General features: G+C 46.7%; 1 protein-coding gene across 10 annotated transcripts in view; it reads left to right on the top strand.

Moving 5' to 3' along the window:
* LOC105684182 (agrin-like) overlaps window positions 1-19,056 on the top strand; it is a 237,606-nt gene that overhangs the window by 160,230 nt on the left and 58,320 nt on the right. For all 10 annotated transcript variants that reach the window (XM_025746565.2, XM_048648849.1, XM_025746566.2 and 7 more), the window contains one exon: window positions 16,549-16,758. In XM_025746565.2, coding sequence (XP_025602350.2) covers window positions 16,549-16,758 — 210 coding nt within the window. The remainder of the gene's footprint in view (window positions 1-16,548; window positions 16,759-19,056) is intronic.

The raw sequence follows: 19,056 nt of genomic DNA, 5'->3' as shown, positions 1-19,056 counted from the left end.
TTCCCTCGTTTGTAATCGAGACTTGATTTTGACGGGGAATTACAATTCCCGCGAATTTCTTTCGCCGAATTTTCCCCCTCCCTTTTTTTCTCCTATTTACTTTTTGGCTTCATGAATATTTCCGATAAACAGCGGTCGTTAAACCGTGTAGGCGCTATGAGCTCCGCGTTCCTTTTCCACTCACGGTTTTAGTAATCCCGGGCATTTTGCACGCTGTGTAAAAATAAGCCGTTGAAATCCTTTGGCCGGTAGCACCCGGTGAGTGCGCCCGATTATACGTAGCATCGCCGGGTATTGTTGGTCGAAGCTAAAATTTCCTGAATTTGAGATTCGATGCGCGGGCACGTCCCTACCCGACGAGAAATCGTACGCCGCGGCGTTACACGCCTTGAGCCATTGTCGTTTGAGCGTAGGCGCAATTTACGATAATGCCCGGTTATTTCACCGAAATTTCACTGCTGCAGAGAACCGAGCCCCCCCCCCCCCCCCCCCCCCCGCCCTCGCTTTTGCTCAAACGCCTCCACTTCTTCCACTTCCACTTCCACCTCCGAGTCGCAGCGCGGCGGGGTAAGTATACGGCGCTCGCTGTTTGAGGATGGGAATTGTCTCCGGGTGGGATAGCGCGGGGCCTGAAATGAAACGTAATATCAGTTACATTAGGCTTTTCTTCGGGTGGTCTGAAACCCATTGATACATTCACATCCACGCGAACCCCCCCCCCCCTATACGCCCTCGAGTTTCTTCGACTCGACGTTTTACACACGCGTACAGGCGGGGATAAGTGCGTTTGTGTGGAGGAGAAGGAGATTCGAGGTATATCTTTCTCGGTGATCGAAGAGCCGAGGATCCTTTTTTTATTCGCATCGACTGCGGATCGATTGCCGAAGGTCTTTGCGCGATCCGACGGATTCAATTCCTCGGGCTGAGGAATTCCAGAAGCTCTATTGGCCGAGGATTCCACACTCTAGACCAATCGGGTTTCTGCCACGATTCTCCGACTCGGATTCTCCTAATCTGGAGATCCTACACTCCCGCGCGCGGACAGATGTGCGTGCGAGGTAACACACCTGGGTCGCGCGTGTGCGTGCGTGCTTTCGGAGCGTCGAGATGATCGTCCGAGCGGAAAACTTCTCCACCCGTTTTCAGACACACGGCGGACTTTAGCCGGCGGCAAACGTTTTTTTAATAATCCCCAAAATCCTCGTAGACGGTTAATCTAGCGGGGTAGGGTGTCGCCGAATGGACCCCGGAGGCTCGTTTGACCTGACGAGGAGGACTACAACGACGTAGACGACCATGGGGGGGCGGGGGGGAGCGGACAACTGTTACCTGAAACGCGTCACAACCGTCGCTGGACAATAATCGTAACCTTTATACCGAGGGGGTCAGTTTATTCCTTAATATCGCGGGCTATGACTCTCGCGACGATTGGTCCCTCCGCATCTCCCGACGCTTCACGCGAATTACACGAAATACGTGCGTCCTACACGCCGTTAGTCGATCCGTCGGGAAGATGGGGGGTCGGGTAAAAAATCGTCCGGACTCCACGCGACCCGGCGATGCCAATTTCCAATAAGTTCGAAATGCTTTCGTAATGCTCAAAAATTTGGATTCGAATCGGATGGGATTCGGGGCGAAATAGAAATCCGCGCGGGTACTTGGAAACGGTGTATTCAGGTGCGGACTCTTGAACAAGCGGTTATAGTCGGGTATGTTTGCCCGCAAGACGATTACAGAGATCCGGAGATAGCGAACTAATTTTCGTTAATGAGATTTTGCAGATTGAAATTTAGCACGCTGCCAGGCAGAGCTTCGCCGAGTTAAGGGTATATAAGCGCGGGTGGCGGAGCGAACGAATTCAGGTGGGGTTAAGATAGGTCAGGGAGTCGGTTGAGGTTGGTATCACTTGAGTACGCTCAAGTTAGGGCAGGTTTGGCTAGATTTCGTTTGGTTGGCTTGCTCTACCGACCCCCCCTTACAACGTTTACGGATCGGCGAATAATTCTCGTCATTTTACGCCCCACATCCAAAACTCACCGTTCGATACTTTACTCGCCCCACTACACCTCACTTTCCCTTCGGTTTATACACCCTGCCGCGCGATGTTTGTCCTCCTCTCCTTTTTTATTTCACTTTTGACGCTCGGGACAGGCCGTTAATGTCTCGCGAATGCCCCCGCCATTAAACGAAAGTAGGTATACAACCTGATCGGATATTCATGCAACTAAATTACCCTCGCAGTCTCTCTCTCTCTCTCTCTCTTTCTCTCTCCCTGTCCTTGTTTTATCTCTTTCTCTTTATTTATCTCCGGTCTAACCACTCGCCGTCAAATAAATTATAAACGTAGTCGCATAATCGTGATTAACACGCTAGGCAGAGCCTCGTTCGTTCGAGTGGAAGTTGAGTCGAGTATCGGTGGCGCGCTAAACTTCCCGGATTTAATCCAACCGCGCTGCTGCACCTCCTCCGCGGTCTGATTAATCTACGACTTTTTATCGCTAAAACAAAGCTTCGTCTTCCACCCCCGGTCCCTTTCCTTCGTGTAAAAAAAAAAGAAACGATCTCACCTGTACACGTATACTCGATGAAATTTTGAAGGTACGTAGTATACAAATGGCAATAGGTGAGAAGATACACTTCGTCGACGTCGAATTACATACACCTAGATACATTCTTAGCGCACCCACTCGACCAGACCAAAGTCACATTATTTTCTCTGAACTGAAGCAACTTCAACGGCAACTCGCGCCACGTTTTATCGTCAGTGTCGTATACACACTGTCTTCCATTATGCTAACTAAATCCTTCAAACTGTTTGCTCCTTCCGTTCTCCATCTCAATATATTCCACAATGTTTGTTGCCCCCTGAGGATCTCCCTCTCGAGCACAATAAAGCTTTGTTCTATTCTAACCGTCTATGTCCCGACTTCGTCTCAACTTCTCCTCCGCCGCTGAAACAGCTGCTCTCCTCTCTCCGTACCTCGCGTCGTCGAAAAATTTACGTAACTCTTGTCAGCCTCGGATCACGTGGAGATTCTTCTCGCTGAAAAGGAAAGAAACAATCTGAAGAAAAAAAAAGAAAAAATCCGCACGGTTCTTTTTTTTTTCGTCTCTCCATTCTATGCGGATAATTATCTTAGCCAGCGGTACGGCGAACACCCCCTACCCCCCGCGTGTAATACACCGTTGGAAAACTAAATTTAGATGAAACCTTCGGCACATGCATACGTTAGGGATTTACGACGCCTGGCGTCGCGATGCCGCTGGCCACTGCAGCACGTGCCAATGGCACGCTATCGCTCGACACAGATCTCCATTCAAAGCAATATCAAAGTACCTGCATCCGAGTTTTTGACACGCCTACAACCCTGTGGCTGGCCATCTTTGCATAACGCCGACCCTTAGCGCTTTGTCGAGGCAACGAAAAAAAAAAAAAAAACCGAACAATCGAACCTTCGAGAAAAATAAGGAGAAATTAGCGCGAGATCGAATCGTTTATTGGATCGGTGTACGGAAAATTGATGGGAGTGATCCGAGCGGCGTTTTATTGTTTCCTTATTTATTTTTCTCGTTTCTCCGACGGAGAGAGAACCTCCCAGTTTTCCCGCCCTCTGTGTATAAATAATAACGAACGATAACCCTTGACAGGATCACCAATAGTGAGTTCTTTTGCTACACGTTAGAGAAGCGGCCGCGAAGGAGCACCGTCTGAGTGCCATAAACGATACCGGCGCTTCTCTCAAGCCCCCCCAGAGAGTCGGATATGTCCGTTATTGTATCCTGATAGATATTTTATGCCGCTTATCCTCTCGGCAATCTTACGGGGCGAAACACCTAACAAAATCAAAGTCGAGGGGGGGGGGCCTCCGTCGCCCCGGCAACTCCGTGCCCCGTACCTGTCCCGGCGACCGACGTAATTGAGATTTTCGAACTAGTTTTCGACACCGCGAGACGATAGTAATTTTTTTTTTTTCGCTTCTCCGCGCGGTGCGTTTACCACACGCGAGCTTACCGCCACTCGGATGGTACTTTATCATTCCCGCGATACATACCGAATGAAATGCGAGGCGCTGCGGCATAGAGAGCTGTCGATTTCAATTTATTTAATGCACGCTCGAAAACTATTTTCTCACGAAGAAATTCCCTCGCGTAGAGAAGAAACGTCTCCTCGATTTATGGAAATGCTAATGTTTGACGTTCCCCTTACCGTCGCCCTTATCTACACCACTCTTACTTCTCTCGCCGGAAGTATAGAATCGACGAGATAGAGGCGAGAGAAAAAAAACTAGCTCGGAGAACGGGAGGGAGAATAATCCCGTGGAAGAGACAATTCCATCCGCCGATACGTCAGCCTCTGGATATGTACGAAAAGCATACCCGTTACTACGGCTCACGGCGTTGGGGTGCCTCTCGTAAGGAAGGGGAGGGGGATATAAGGGATGAAAGCTGGAGTGAATTGTGCCACCCCGTGACGGTGAGGACTGGAGGACTGGCCGAGGCCAGAACCACCTCATAAATGATGTATTTATGAATTTATGCGCGAAACGCGAAAGACACCGCGAGAGTCCGCTGCGGCGATTGAATGATTATTATTTTGGGGCGTTGCTTCCGCCGGTCGAAAGACGGCTGAGTCTGCGATCCCCTTTGCTATTTCGAACCCCTCGCGTCCACGGTATTAAGAGGTGAAAGACGTTTCTCACATTAGAAAACCTTACCTCTTGTACGCGCGGCTTTTTGCTTTCGCACGTTTCGCTAATAGCCACCGTACTTCACACCGGTTTCGCGGGCGCCCGGTCGGACCGTCTTTTCCCTAAAATGCCAACTAATTCCCAGACAATCCTTTTCATCCCACACCCCTACCCTAGAGAACAAAAGACCTTCTTTCTGATTACCCGGCCGACCGGACCAGCCCGAAAACTCTCGCTGGATATCAACGCTCGTCCCTCAAAAAATCTTTCCTACCCTCACGCGCGTGATTCCATTATTAAAATCTTTTTGAATCACCTCGTTTTCGGGGTGGAATTATCCAGCGACAATAACCGGCGGAAAACCGAGCCCCGGTCCACTTTTTAATCGACGAGATATTTTTCAACCGTACGATTTTTCTCCGTTCGATCGGTAAGGCGTGTGGTTTGCGACAACGTCTCGCGGTATTCTTATCCGTGGGGACAGCGTTAATTCAATGAGTGTTTCCCAAAGGGTGTTGTCCTCGTAATCCCTCTTCCGGACCATCTGACGAGGGATAAATACTCCCCCGGTACAAGGATAATACTCGTCGATACAAGCCACGTGTGAACCAAAATGGTGCGGTGGCCGAGGGTATAGCGGCGTAACCCGTAGCGTCGCGTAGGGACCGGTAACAGTCGAACAAACGAACGAACCGTTGGAACACCTAGTTGGAAGCGTCATTTGTTACCGAAGGGGGGAAAAAGGCTAGATAAGAAAGAGGAAAGAATTGACTTTCACGGGAAAGAAAAAACCCATTTCACAACGTTTATCGGGCATCTCTTACCGCCGCCGCCGCCGCCGCCGCCGCCGCCGCACGACTACGGCCGAGCGAAGACGCGTATAAGCCGCGATTGTGTGTGTTTTCGGGGAAGGTCGGGTGTATTTGTCCTCGTTTGACAAGTCCAACTTCTCCGCCAGTTTCGCCGCTGCACAATTTTCTTTCTTCTTTTTTTTTGTTTTTTTTTTCTTTCGTTCCTTCTCTTTCGGCTCCCCGATTCCGAACGGCAGATCGAATCGAACGAAGGAACCCAACCAAAAATTACTCCGATCCCAGATGCGCGAACGGAGGCCAGTTTCGTTCGCCTCGAGGCGAGTGGTTGAAGTCCGCGTCGATCGACGGAACGACCGTGGAAACCCGCGTCACTGTCGGGCACATTTATATACATATGGTTTTCCATCTCATTCCATCTTCTCCGACCTTTCTCGACCTTATCTATACCACCGCGCGGTTCTCGTTGGCCCCTTCGTCTTTCGCTCTCGCGGACAAAGGACCACATTTAACCCTTTCGACAATCGAATGTCGTTCCGCCGGAGAGACACCTGCGCGCCCGGTTTTTTTTTTTTTCCCAACTTTTGAATAGAGTTGGGAGATTAATTTTCTCGAGAGAAAGAAAGAAAACATTTCTTCGCGTTTTTGACGTGGGGTAAAAGCATATATGCGCGTATATATCTACGTACCGCGAACTTTTCGGACAGCGAGTGTACAATACGTCGAAAACGACGTCGAGGGGGACGTATAAAAATTTGACAGAATAAGAAGGAACTCACAAGAGAAATTCCCTTGTAAGAGGACGACCCTGTTACCTTCATTTCACGCTATTCTGAAAACGTGTCCGATTTCGTTCGACCGTTAGGACTAAACACACGAGATGCGGACGTCCCTCTTCAGCCCTCTTAGCAGATGAAAAGCGAGTGGACGGATACGCTCGAACGATTGACCCCGCAGTAGCGTTGAGACGATATATCGACGTTACGTCGCTTTTGTACGTTTTCGGGACGTCGGATTTTGACAAAAGAGAAAATATGACCGCCACAGGTCCGTGTCGGTCAGTTTTCGCAACCCCCTTCGTGTAAGCTGTACTCGCAGTGCCGGAGAAAAAATTCACCCGTCGAATCGATACGAAACCGATCGGATTCTTCTTCTTTTTTTTTTTTTCGGGTGAATTCCGCTTTTGGGGGTTACGCGCGCGATTAAAATAACGTCATCGCCGTTGCACCGTGAAAATGAAATCGGATTTTCATTTCCGGAATATACAAAACCCTGGTAAACGCGTAAATGAGAATTATACAATATCCGACATGCGTCGTTTAATGCGATCAGCCAATTATGAAACGCACCAGGTGTGTTGCCGCCACGCCGCAGATTGAAGCGCGTCACGTAACGGACAGCGAAATATTTCTATCTATTCGGTTCTCTCTATTTTTCCGCCTTTGTTAACGTAGCGACGAATGAATCGCTCTTCGGAAGGTGATCCTTGTCATAATTCGAGAGAAAGAAAAATGGCGATCGGCAGGCGTATCGTTTCGAAAGATCGATTTTCTCTCGCCGCTCGTGTCCACCGGATACAGTTATATATCGTCGTCCGTTCAGATCTGCAAATTAATGATATGAAATGGCACGAGACGAACGAAACGGAACGAAATGAAATGTAATGTAATGAGCAACAGCTTGCAATTTCTTAGTCGTTTCATAGCTAAGAAAATTGGAATGTCTCTGGGTAAACAAGGGCGTCAGTAATTACACCATGCGCAGCGATCAGCTTTGCGCTAACGAGTAGAGAAGTCAGGGACTAATTATTGCAAAATGAAACTCGCCCCGGTACACCTGGTATATATACATATATGTATACATATATACATAGGTGTATGCAGTAAATACAGATACGCGCATTAATACCTTATACCAGCGCTGCAGTGGCATTAGCAGCGGTAGCAACAAGCAGCGGCAAACATGCCTTCGCAAATGAAATTTTTCCATTGTAGCTATTGCGTCGTTCCGTTACTTTCGCATAATGAAAACTTGCCCACTGACAGATGTCACATTGAAAACTGAGCGGTACAAGGTATTACACGACCTTCCACATCCCGTTCGGATTACTTTACCTTTTTTTTTCCCATCGCTCTTTTCACATTTCCGTTGTTCTTTTTCATTCTAATTTCATTCCGATTCATTATGATTCATTATTTATTTATTTTTTTTTTTTTCTCTCTTTCAACTCGATGTTAAATCAAACTTTCAAACAAGCCAACCCCCGCTAATTAACCGTCCTCATTGGTCACTCTGCCATCACCCTTGTATATTCCTCTAAAAATATTTTCCAAATTTAACCCCCGTCCATTCGAGTAGACCGCCGTTTTCGTGCACGTAGGTACCCATTCGAATAGAATTTTTTTTCGGGGGAGCGGTAGCCGCTTCAAGATTTCGGTTATTAAAATTTCAGAAGCTCTCGTTTGTACGAGCTGCGGAGCTTACTCGTCTCTCAGGTACGCCGCGGCGCGTACGTGCACGGTGCAGCTGATAGAAAAAGAGAGGAACACCCTTCGCGGAATTCGTGGGATAGAAATAGAGGATCTCAAAAATTTTTAGGAACAATGAAACGCTCCGCAGACGTAGACGCCCATTGAAACTTCGAAGAAAAGAGCGAGATTTTTTTCTACTTGGCTTTTTAACCCCCCGAGTTTTTTTTTTTTTTTTTTTTTATCATTCTTACGCGAACGGACCGACGATGAAACGGATATCTCAGATAATCACGTTCCGCGAAAAATAATATACACGTTAACGATGAGATAAAATGAAAGAAAACTTGAGGTGAATGGTTTTTAAAGAGAAATAATATGTTTATTATATTCTCGTCCGGCCGAGTTTTTATGGAATTCTAAAATGATGATAATAACGATGTATTAATAATAGGCTGCGGAAGTAGCACTTGAAATCTTTCGGATTTCCCAAATCCAATTATCGAAATTCGCTCGAAGAAATATGTGTGTGTTTTTGCGTTGGGGAAAATATAACGTCCTCCCTCCCGCCACGGTCTCGTGGAATACTTTCGAGTTCCTAATTCCTTTTTCTTTTTATTTCCGATCCTTCAATGGAGGCCGGTAGTCGTCGGGTTCGTTTTTATCGAGTGCCTCGGATCAGATCCACTTCCGATATCTTATAATTCCACCGTTTCATCTATATCTGCAGTTTAATACTTACAACGGAAAGTCGAATATCCACGGCGCGCGGCGCGCGTCGCTGCAGTCCCGATAACTCGACGGTTAAGTACGGTGATCGATGCGAAATGCGAAAATAAAGGTGAATCGTACCCGAGCAACGGACAACGCGCACGTTGACCCAAAATATTAAATATACGCCGCGCTGGGGAGACCGACAGTGCCCCGCGGAGTTCCGCACGGGGGTAGTTTAATAATTACTTTTGATTGAATATTCAATTTTAGCCTCATAGAGCATCGAGGTCGCGCGATGTAGTTTCCGATCGATATCCCGTTGTCGTTGTCTGGGCCACGTCTGTCTATTCGTCTCTCACAAACTATAATCGATCATATTCCGTGAAAGAGATCCGTCAACCGAGGGAGGCAGAGTTCGCTGCCCGGTTTTGCTTAAAGTTTGATTTCTTTTTTTTTTTTTTTCATTGAGATCACGAAACCGCCGCGCCAGAGAGAACGACGCGCACCGCGTGAAAAAAATTCCACTCCCGACGAATCGGAAATATTACAATTCGACCGAACGATCGATACAATTAAATTCTGACCGACGTACGACGCAACCGTTCTACCGTTCCTTTGACGAAAATAATTTGAAAGCCAACGGAGCCCGCAAACCGCTGAATTCTGGATAATTGTCATCCATTATTCGTTATACCTGATGCACGTTAATTGCTTGTATCGAATCTAATGAAATTAATTCACTCGCATGGGTAACTGTATGGAAATTCACCGTTGGTTTCCACTCGAGGATTCTTATCCCCTTCCACCTTCGCCCCCCTCTCCCTCTTCTCCCCCCCCAATTATCTAATTTACGATTCGAGAAATCCATAATTACCGTAGTTCGACGATTGACTGCCCATCTCTTCTATCCGGCACAACTATGTGTGTACTTACTTCGCAGGAAGAAGCAGGTGTTTCGTTCTGCGACATAGATCTCAGTCGCGGGTACCTAGCCCCGGTAACAACGCACTACATGGAAATATACGTTTGTTCACTTCAAGTATACAGGGATCGGCGATCGCCTCGTTCGTTCTCTCTACTCGTATCTCGCCCGTTTCAACCCCTTCCAAGAATCTATAGGGAACTCCGGGCTCACGGACAATAGCCTGTGTCCTCCGACCTCGAACTAGCTCTATAACCTCAGCTGCGTGCATTATAGAGCGCTCCTACAGCTCTGCAATGGTTTGGATACAGACTAGCCAAGTGAGACGGTTAATTACCCAGGCAAATTAAGTGGAAACGTCCTGATTAGCGGTAGCTACGTTCCTATACACATGCGATCCTACCAACGCAAGACGGCAACCGCGTGGATTCGCGTTTAACGTACACCGAGCCCTCCGTGAGGCAATGATACACATTATATGGGAAAAAAATTACCCGGGTTCCCTCTCGCCTCTATTTTTCTACGAATCTATTGGACGAAAAATAGTGAAATTTTGGTGAATGCGTGGATTGAAAATTATCGAACAAAATATACGAAAATCAAGCACACCCCCTCCCCCTCCCCCTTTATTCCACATTTGGAACATTCGATCGTTGAACCGTCGCTAATTCAGTTTAAAGCGTACTCGCAACTACATATCAGCGATTGTCACGCTGACCCTAAACTTTTCTTTTCACCCCCCGTAGAAAGTTTTACACTACTTTTTTTTTTTTACGCGCGGTTGTTGCGAGGGTGGTGTTCGCCTTCGTTGTTGTTGTTTTTTTTTTTTTTTCAAATACTCTATCCTCTGTACGAGTAAACCGAGATTCGCTCCGACTCGAATACAAGCGATTCGGTTGTACATAATACAGCGTTGCGAAACTCAGGTCCGGTGCGGTGGTTTCGACAACGTGGTCAGGTGGCGAGTAACGCAAATAAATTGACGACAAATCGGATTACACGGCAATATCAATCGACAGTCGGTCTTGTTCACGGTCAGCGGTCACTACCCTCCCAAATCGTGATCCTTCATTTCCTTTTTTTTTTTTTTCAGTTTTTTTTTGTTTTTCGCCCTCAAATCTGTACAGATTCGTAATACGTACGTACGTACGCGAGAACACCGGTGAATAGGGATTATCAAAAATTTTTGCATGAAAAGCCGTGGGTGAATGATTTCTAAATATAATCCGTGAACCCCTATGTGAAACTAGTTTTCCGAAAATTATCACTTCGTCGCTCGAGCTCAAAGTGGACTTAAATGTTCAAAGTACGATCCGTCGTCGAATCGAGCGCTCACAAGAAGATTTGACCCGTCGAATTCGACGTTCGTAGAAAATCGCCGTTGGATTTCAACCGCACGCGGATATATATATATATAACTGTAAATCGTTCTTCGACATTTTCCGACAAAATATTCGATCGGCTATTCCCGGTGGAAATATACCCTTTTGATCGCCGTCGCGGTACCCATCAGTTGAGTCCAAATTAATTGGCACGATGTCCGTCGGCCGTAGCTTTGTCGATGAATTAAAATCGGCGATCGCGACTCTCTATGAATGAAACGTTGAAATCGTAGCGAAGGGATTTTCTACACGCGTTTCACTAATAGGCATTTCCAAGAACAATCTCCCCGCCGCTATATCCTCCCCAGCAGGGATCGGGACGCGGACGAATACCGGTGAATTATTAATTACAGTAAACGAACGTCCGGTCGAACTAACGACTAAAACCGACGGGGGGAACGGGGGGGAGGGGAGTAACAGCCCGCGACATCGCCCTATAGTTTCAACAACTACCGTTCCGTTTCTTGCCGCGACTAATTTGACGAATAGTTTCTCCACCCCACCCCCTCTCCCCCCGGTAAGTAAGAAGCCTCGTAAGACCGCGGTTTATGGCTGATTCCTTTTTTCTCCTCTCCGACGTTCCGAATTATACACCGCGGTGGTGTTGATAGTTTTTATTTAGGACGTAGAAATAGAAAACTAAGTCGAAAACCGAGACGACCCTCGGGCGACGTTTTCGCCGCCTCGACGTACTCGCGCCCTTAAAGCCCAACGCGCTCGTACAGCTATAAGGTACACCTCGTGACGCCAACGTCGTTTTCAACTCGCGCCATCAAACGAACTCGAAAGACACCCCGGACTATTATCTTTTTGCCGCCTCGGAAATATCCCGTAGGATAGCGCAGGATACCCCGCAGGACGGCGGGTCGCCTCTGAGTGAATGTAATTATTTCGCACAGCACTTGATTAGACCCCGAGGCCGCTGGGAGGTCCGCCGTAAGGCGTATACTCATATCTTACTCGTTGTAAACATATACCGTGTGTACATGTGTGGGGGCTATAGGTATACGCGTGTACGTACGTACGATATTGTACGGGTACATACGTGTTGCCTTGTTGAACTTGTTATGTACCGGTGGTACGGAGGGAGCGTATATACCTCTAGGTAAAGTAGCTTCTTATTATACGCACACGTGTACGCGGTTGTGCTCGCGTGTACGTACGCGTCGGGATACGAAACGGAGTCCTGTTTGCGTACGCGTACGTACGTGGAGGTTGGGGTTTAAGGTTTCTGCGGTAAACAACGTGCATTCGGTACCGACCAAACCTACCTCTAGAAATTAATTTCAACCCCGCTGTTGCAGAAGCGCGACCTAAGAAGTCGACTAGTGTACGATACACAGAGAGAAGATATACGTATACATATACACGCGTACACCGTATATTCCAGAGGTGTAATTGCGTAAAATAATGTCGCGGTTTACCGATACCCATACATATATATATATCCAGTTAACAAACAACCCCGTAATTTCTTACAATACTACTTGTCGTATCTTATCGATAACTTCCAAGGTAGTCAAAAAGTTCGGAAACTCCGATCACGCGGTCGGATGGCATCGACAATAAAACGAACTTAATTAACCTGGCGAGGTCGTTTGTACGAGGTGTAGTTCGGTCGATGAAAATATCAACGGTTTACGACCGCTCCGCTTTTAATTTTCCCTCTCTTTTTATTTAACATACCCGCAAACCCTACGAGGAGTAGTCCCGACCCGTAAGCTGTCGGACAAGACCGATCATGACGGATCGCCGAGAGACACCCCCCGTTCTCCGGTAGACCTTAATACGTAATAGAAGTTCGAACGAACGGGGGAAAGAGAACTCGGCGCAACCGACCGGGGCTCGAAACTCCCACCTTGTATTATATGTATATATACTCTCCTTCGCCCTCCTACCTCATTCAACAACCTCGTTAACATAATCATAAGCTCTGATCGCCTCGATACCGCCTTCCGACGATCCTCGCCAATCTCCGTTATAAACTTTTCCGCCTCCCCCCCCCCCCCCCACGCGCGATTCGCGAAAAGTTTCTTCGAAAGTGAAATGAGATGGTGTGTGTGTGTACTCGAATGCGTAGGGCACGTGTTCGGTGTACTCGAAAGTGACCGATGGTCATTTGTCCGAGAACGGATCGATGGGAGGCGTTTCCTCGATACTATTTCCTTACTTTCGCTTTCTCGTCGAGTCGCGGTGCTCTCTTCGAAATGGGTCGATCATCGCGAGGGAAAATAATATGACGAGAAGGTCTAGCCACGCGTACCGACACCTTCCCAAAATCGATCGGGTTGCAACGCGGATGCTTTTTACCGAGCTTTACATCCCCCCCCCCCCGTTCGCATGGAATTTTCGGAAATCGGGAAGCTCTGTATTTCCCAAAATGCAATATTGTTCGTCACGCGAAACCAACTCGTTCGAACTCGGCTGTACACACGTAGTACACTTATATCGTGCGATTGTACGGCACGTGTGGGACTTTCCCGTGTGTCAAAGATATTAATACGACCTACTTGTACGTAACTCGTTTGTCGCGTCACGGGACTGCACGAAAGGCGTCAGTACGCTGACCCGTTTCGCACCCCTGTCACTCGAGCGAAGGATGGCGATTCTCCTTAACGGAATACGCCACGCGCTGCAAAGCGTTCCGACCTCTGTCCCGGAATTTCGACCCGCCGTCTCAGAGCCCCGTCCTTTTTTCGTCGCGCAACTTTTGTCGCCAGACTGTATAAAATTTATCCAAATATGTAATAAAAACGAGTGTCGGGCGGAACGCGCCCGGTGGACGCGAGGAAATTTTCCATTTCCGATACACGAAGTCGCGCATTCTGCCGCGATCGGGTGGATATATATATATATATGTATATACGGAGTCCGAGTCGAGGCGACGGACGTGTATATTTAGTATGCACAGAGGAAACCGAACGACGTACGATCGAATTCAACGTCCGGCGGAACGTTGACCTCCTCCGCTCGGCCGCTACGTGAATTTCACGTCCGACCAAAACTGACTCGTACTACTCGGAGTGAATTATTTGGTCGATTCTCTCGATCGCCGCGGATCAATCGGCGTCCCTTTTTCGATATTATTTATTACAAGTAGAGTCCTCGGAAGATACGATCGCTGGCGTATCCTTCGAGTTCGTCGAGGTGGTGACGAAAAATTGTTCGAAAGCGCCGAAAAGCATCGATCGGGAGGAGAGAAATTCCGCTCATTTTCTGATTTACTCGAACGTTACGTACGTCGTTACGTATACCTATAGTAGCCTCGATTCGGTGGATTCCTATGCTTTAGCGGGCGCGAGACGTGACTTGGCATTTTCCTTTGTTATAAAGCGCTCAATTGAACGAAAGGTGACTTCAGAAATGGCGGACCGGCTGTTACCGGTTCGTCGCCACGGTTCGCTACCGCCTTGAGACAGGAGATTTTTTGAGGGATCAACTCGTCGGCTATATTAATGACCGGTCCTCCAAGGATTAGCGAGTAGGTCTCTCCCGAACGTACGTTCTATTTTCTCCTATTTCGTTATCCTTGTCACTCGTATTATTTATTTCTCCTCTTTGACCCGGTCATTTTTTATTAGACGCTTGGAAAATCGATAGAAAGTGGACTCGGAAAGAGAAAATATGTGCGTGGCAGAATGGCGTCGTTCTTTTCAGGATAATCGGGTTGAACAATATTCGAAGAGTCGTGTACTCTGGATCCACGCACAGGGGATGCTTGTCAGTCGGCCTACGCGATTCGGATGAGCGGAATAAAAGACACGAGACATTTCTCGCTCGTTGTCAGTTCGGTTTCGTCGTGTTCGATGAGCTCTTTTTTCGTGAGATATCGACTCTCGCCTTTCCCACGCTTCCGAGAATAAAAAACTCTTGCTTTTTCACCTATATTATAACATCGGTTCCTTGTACGTTTTTACTACACTCTTAGAGCAACGATTGACAGTTTATGGGTATTAGAACGAACGAAGACTGAACGACGCTGTCACACTCGCTTCCAATATATTCCTCCGATATTCGGTGCACGGTTGAAGTTACGTCCAATTATTACCGTCGTAAAGTCAGAAGCATTCGAAACTTCTGAGCAAATTGTCAGGGATTTTTTTCTCTCTTTTTCCCCACACATGCAGGTTCACCCGATTCGGAAATTCGGAATCGTGAATTATCGAATAGGATTCCAAAAAGTATGCGTTTTTTTTTCTTCGGTAATTTTTCTACTCCGTTCCTCACACAGGCTTTCTCTAGCACTTTTTTCTCCTACATTTCGGTGAGCGGGAGTATTGACCGTCCGATTGACAGCGGCATAAAAGTAATTTCCTGATGGGCAGCGTTTTCAGCGAACATATCTCCCGCCCTCCTTATGCGGTATACCGTTGAAATGAGGGAATTTTATTCGGCCGATGCCACACGCGGGTAGAGTGAGCGGTCCGTGTAGTCGAGGACTATTTTTCTCACGGCGTTCTCCAATCTAGGAAAGGACCGAGGCGCGAGATAATCGTTCCGTCGTTACGTCGCGAGGACTCGAAGCGACGATGAAACGGTCAATTCCCGTTATACCCCGTCCTTCGGTAAAATTAGTTGCCTGCCAAATCTTCGACCGGCCGATAAAATCAATCCGATCAAACCCAATTCGAGCTCCGAGAGAACCGAGGATCGAGTGCCCCGGCAAAATGGGCGTAGGAGAGAGAGTAAAAATCGAACAGTTTCTAACCGGGGATAGGGCGAAGAGCAACGCCTGTCCGATCGTATTATAAATTCCTTCGAACTCCCACATGGGCCGAAAACTTTCAGTTTCCGCAGTCCTAACGCTCGGGTGTGCTCTTGTTATGCCCGCGTTGCGACTCGGGAGGAAAATCCTCCCGGATAAACGTTCGCCCCGTTTAAAGGAGTGCGGGAGGGAATTCGAATTACGAAATCACACCGGAGGTACAAAGAGAGGAATTAACCAACCGACGTTCCAGACAGTCCCGCGAAGAAAATCTCCGAGCCTAAAGACGCCCCCGGACGAAAGCTGCTTAACGTAAAAACTCGCCCGTTACAAATGGAGGTCTCTTTTTTCCGAGGCTTACGCTACTACGACGGTAGACTTCGATCAACCCAGCGCCTTGCCGGAGATATCCTCGGACACGCGAAGCGAACAGTTGGCTAACTTTGGAGATCCGGAAAAGCTCCACCGCAAACTACCTTCCCAGTCGATCACCGCAGTTTATGAAATGTCACCGACAATGAGTGCGACGTGTTCTCTTCGGTCACTCCCGGAAGATCTTTGCATCTTCGAAGCGTTGCGAAGTCGCCGTTAACTCGACCTGCAATTTTTTTGTAAACCGAAAAAAAAACCATGAAAAACGACTGTCACGGCTGAAGAACCCAAATTCGAAAGATATCGTCGCCGAAAGACGTGCACGCACGAGCGCAAAAATAAACGTTGTTCCTATGAGTGGAGGTGAAATTGCCTCTCCAAACAATCTGTCCCTTGCTTCGAAGATATCATTTTATTCTGTCATTCTTTGTTCAAATTTGTTTTACTCTAATATATGTTATTTTTTTTGTTCTTCTTCTGCGTTACAGAACCCTGCGAGAAAACTTATTGCGCCTGGGGCGCTTCCTGCGTAGTATCCGAAAGCGGTAGGGCGCTCTGTCAATGCCCGGTGAATTGTTCGACGACGCAACAACCCGTCTGCGGATCCGATAACGTCACGTACCTCAACCACTGCCATCTTAGACAGGAGAGCTGCCAGCGCAGAAAAAACACGAGGGTCAGGCACCAAGGAGCTTGCGGTGAGTGGAAAAGTTTTTAAGAATTTAGCAAAAACGTCGATGCGGACGAGACGACAACCCCGAGTGTCCGAACGGCGTCGAAATGTATCTCACTGACGAATTCCGAAATATCTTCGAATTGAAAATTTGTCTTTCGCCGGTGAGATCGCGAAAGTTGGATATCACGTGGGAGAATTAAGCGTTACGTGACGAATAGATGAGAGAGAGAGAGCAACAGACGGAGATTGAATTTAGCGAACTGTAGGGCACCGGACGAGGCTGGGGATAGACGATATCCGATCTCGGTTAGGTAATCAATTTTATTATCTCTCCGTGTTATCGACGATTGCGCGAACGTCCTTAACGATAACGAATTCCGCGATCTGATAATTTTCGCGCGCCTATTTCTCTTCTTTTTCGCTGACGAAAAAAAAATTCGAGGGACGATCGAGCATGCAGAATAACGACGAGAGGACGAACTGCGCTATCGTATAACGTAGGTGAAATCGTCGCGAGGCGGTAAAGCGGAGAAAAATTTTCTATTTCCTCGTAAAATAAATATATGTGACGGAGGATATCGCGGAGACGGTATAAAAACATCAACTATAGAAACGTAACCGAGCTCAATCAGAAATATTATCCAATTTTTCTCGAAGCTGTTTTCACCGGTACCTACGTATACGCCGGTAGAGAGATATCCTCGGTATACACGCGGGGTTACAACGGGGTCGAGTTTTGTAGACGCCGACGCGTTAAGGGTGTTATTATTATACTTACAGAGATAAAATGTTTAGTAGAAAACGTTACACTTATACCACACACTCCGGTAAAAGCAGAGCGTCTATACCGCCGCACCGTACGACCTGCTAGCTTTTTCGTATTCAAGAAATTGTGAAAAATGGAACCCGTGTACGTACATAGGTATATCTACGCGCACAAGCTAGAAAACCTTTTGTCTTGTCTCTGCGGTATTATAGTAAATTATACGTATAGTATTATACGGCGGACAGGTCGTTATATTCATACGTATATTTAGCCACTTTAAAAACGTTTTGTTTATTTAAACCGAGGAAAATGAAAGGAAGGGCGGAAGGAAGGAAGGAAGGAAGGGGAGGGGAGGGGAGGGGGGGGCGGGGGCGGGGGTGAAAGGTATGATAAAAGCGCTTCAGAAACTAAAATAGTCTCTTATTTTTTAAGTATGACAAACTATTGCGAAACCGTTACCTCATACTTCGCTGTGAGTCCTTTAGCTGATTTAAATTCACGTAGGGCACGTTATATATACTTGTATCATAGCTGATGCCGCTTTTGCTTTGTTCTCCGTTTGGTCTTAGGAAGAAATGCGGCTTAAAGACATTTCAACAAAAGCAGGTATATGTACTACCTATCCACCCACTCCTCGTACAATACATAGAAAACAAAAGTAGGTACTGAAAGGTTCTTACGCCGACGATGTTGGTTCTGAGGGCGATCAAAACTTGCTACCGTTTTCTCAGAGGCCAATTTTATGTACTTATATTTATGTATTATATGTATTTAGATTCCTTTGACTGCGCGTGTACCATAAATGAGCTTCGCTGAAGAAAAAAAAAAAACGAAAGAGAAAAACAATTTTTCTTTAAATAATGGGGAAAAAAATAAAGTCGTTCGTTCTTTCGGTTGAATTTAAATTCGCCCCATCGTTAAATGTGCGAAAACTGCGTCAGCTAGATTTATCTCCGATGGATTCGATAATAATGACGATAACGTTGAAAATGTGAAAACAAAAAAAAAAAAAGAACTGCGAATCCGCAGCCCCTTCTCATTCACCCTTTTTTCGTACAATATTACATACGTATGTACGCGATATACCTATATACCCATCAAGGTATTCCCGTCGGGAATTTAGGTGAAAATTGTACCGCATTTTTTGCGTAAAACGTGATTTGTAATTAACGATATCTTCCTTCACTTGTTACAGTTAAAATAAATTAAAAGTATCAGAAGCAGAAGAAAAGAAAAAAAGTCGTGGTTTTAACGATCGTATTTTTACATCGAGAAAATTTTATCCGGTTTTTTATCGCCGTACACGTTCGTGAGCGAAAAAAATTTTTTCCACAAACTTTGAAAGAAACGCCAGATTTTTCGTCCTGAGGATATTCCGACAAAAGTTATCTCGAGTTTTTTGATCTTTGCCACCTACATTTCACTTGGAAGGAGCCATATTTTTTTAATGTTACAAATATTTATTTTCTCCAATATTTTCCGTTTACTTTGAATACGTCATACGTGCACACACCGTAATTACTGTAGTTTGCGACCGCATATTATGTCAATTAA

Source organism: Athalia rosae, chromosome 1, assembly GCF_917208135.1.
Source record: "Athalia rosae chromosome 1, iyAthRosa1.1, whole genome shotgun sequence".
In the NCBI taxonomy this organism is placed as follows: Eukaryota; Metazoa; Arthropoda; class Insecta; order Hymenoptera; family Athaliidae; genus Athalia; species Athalia rosae.
This window is presented reverse-complemented; position numbering and strand designations above follow the sequence as displayed.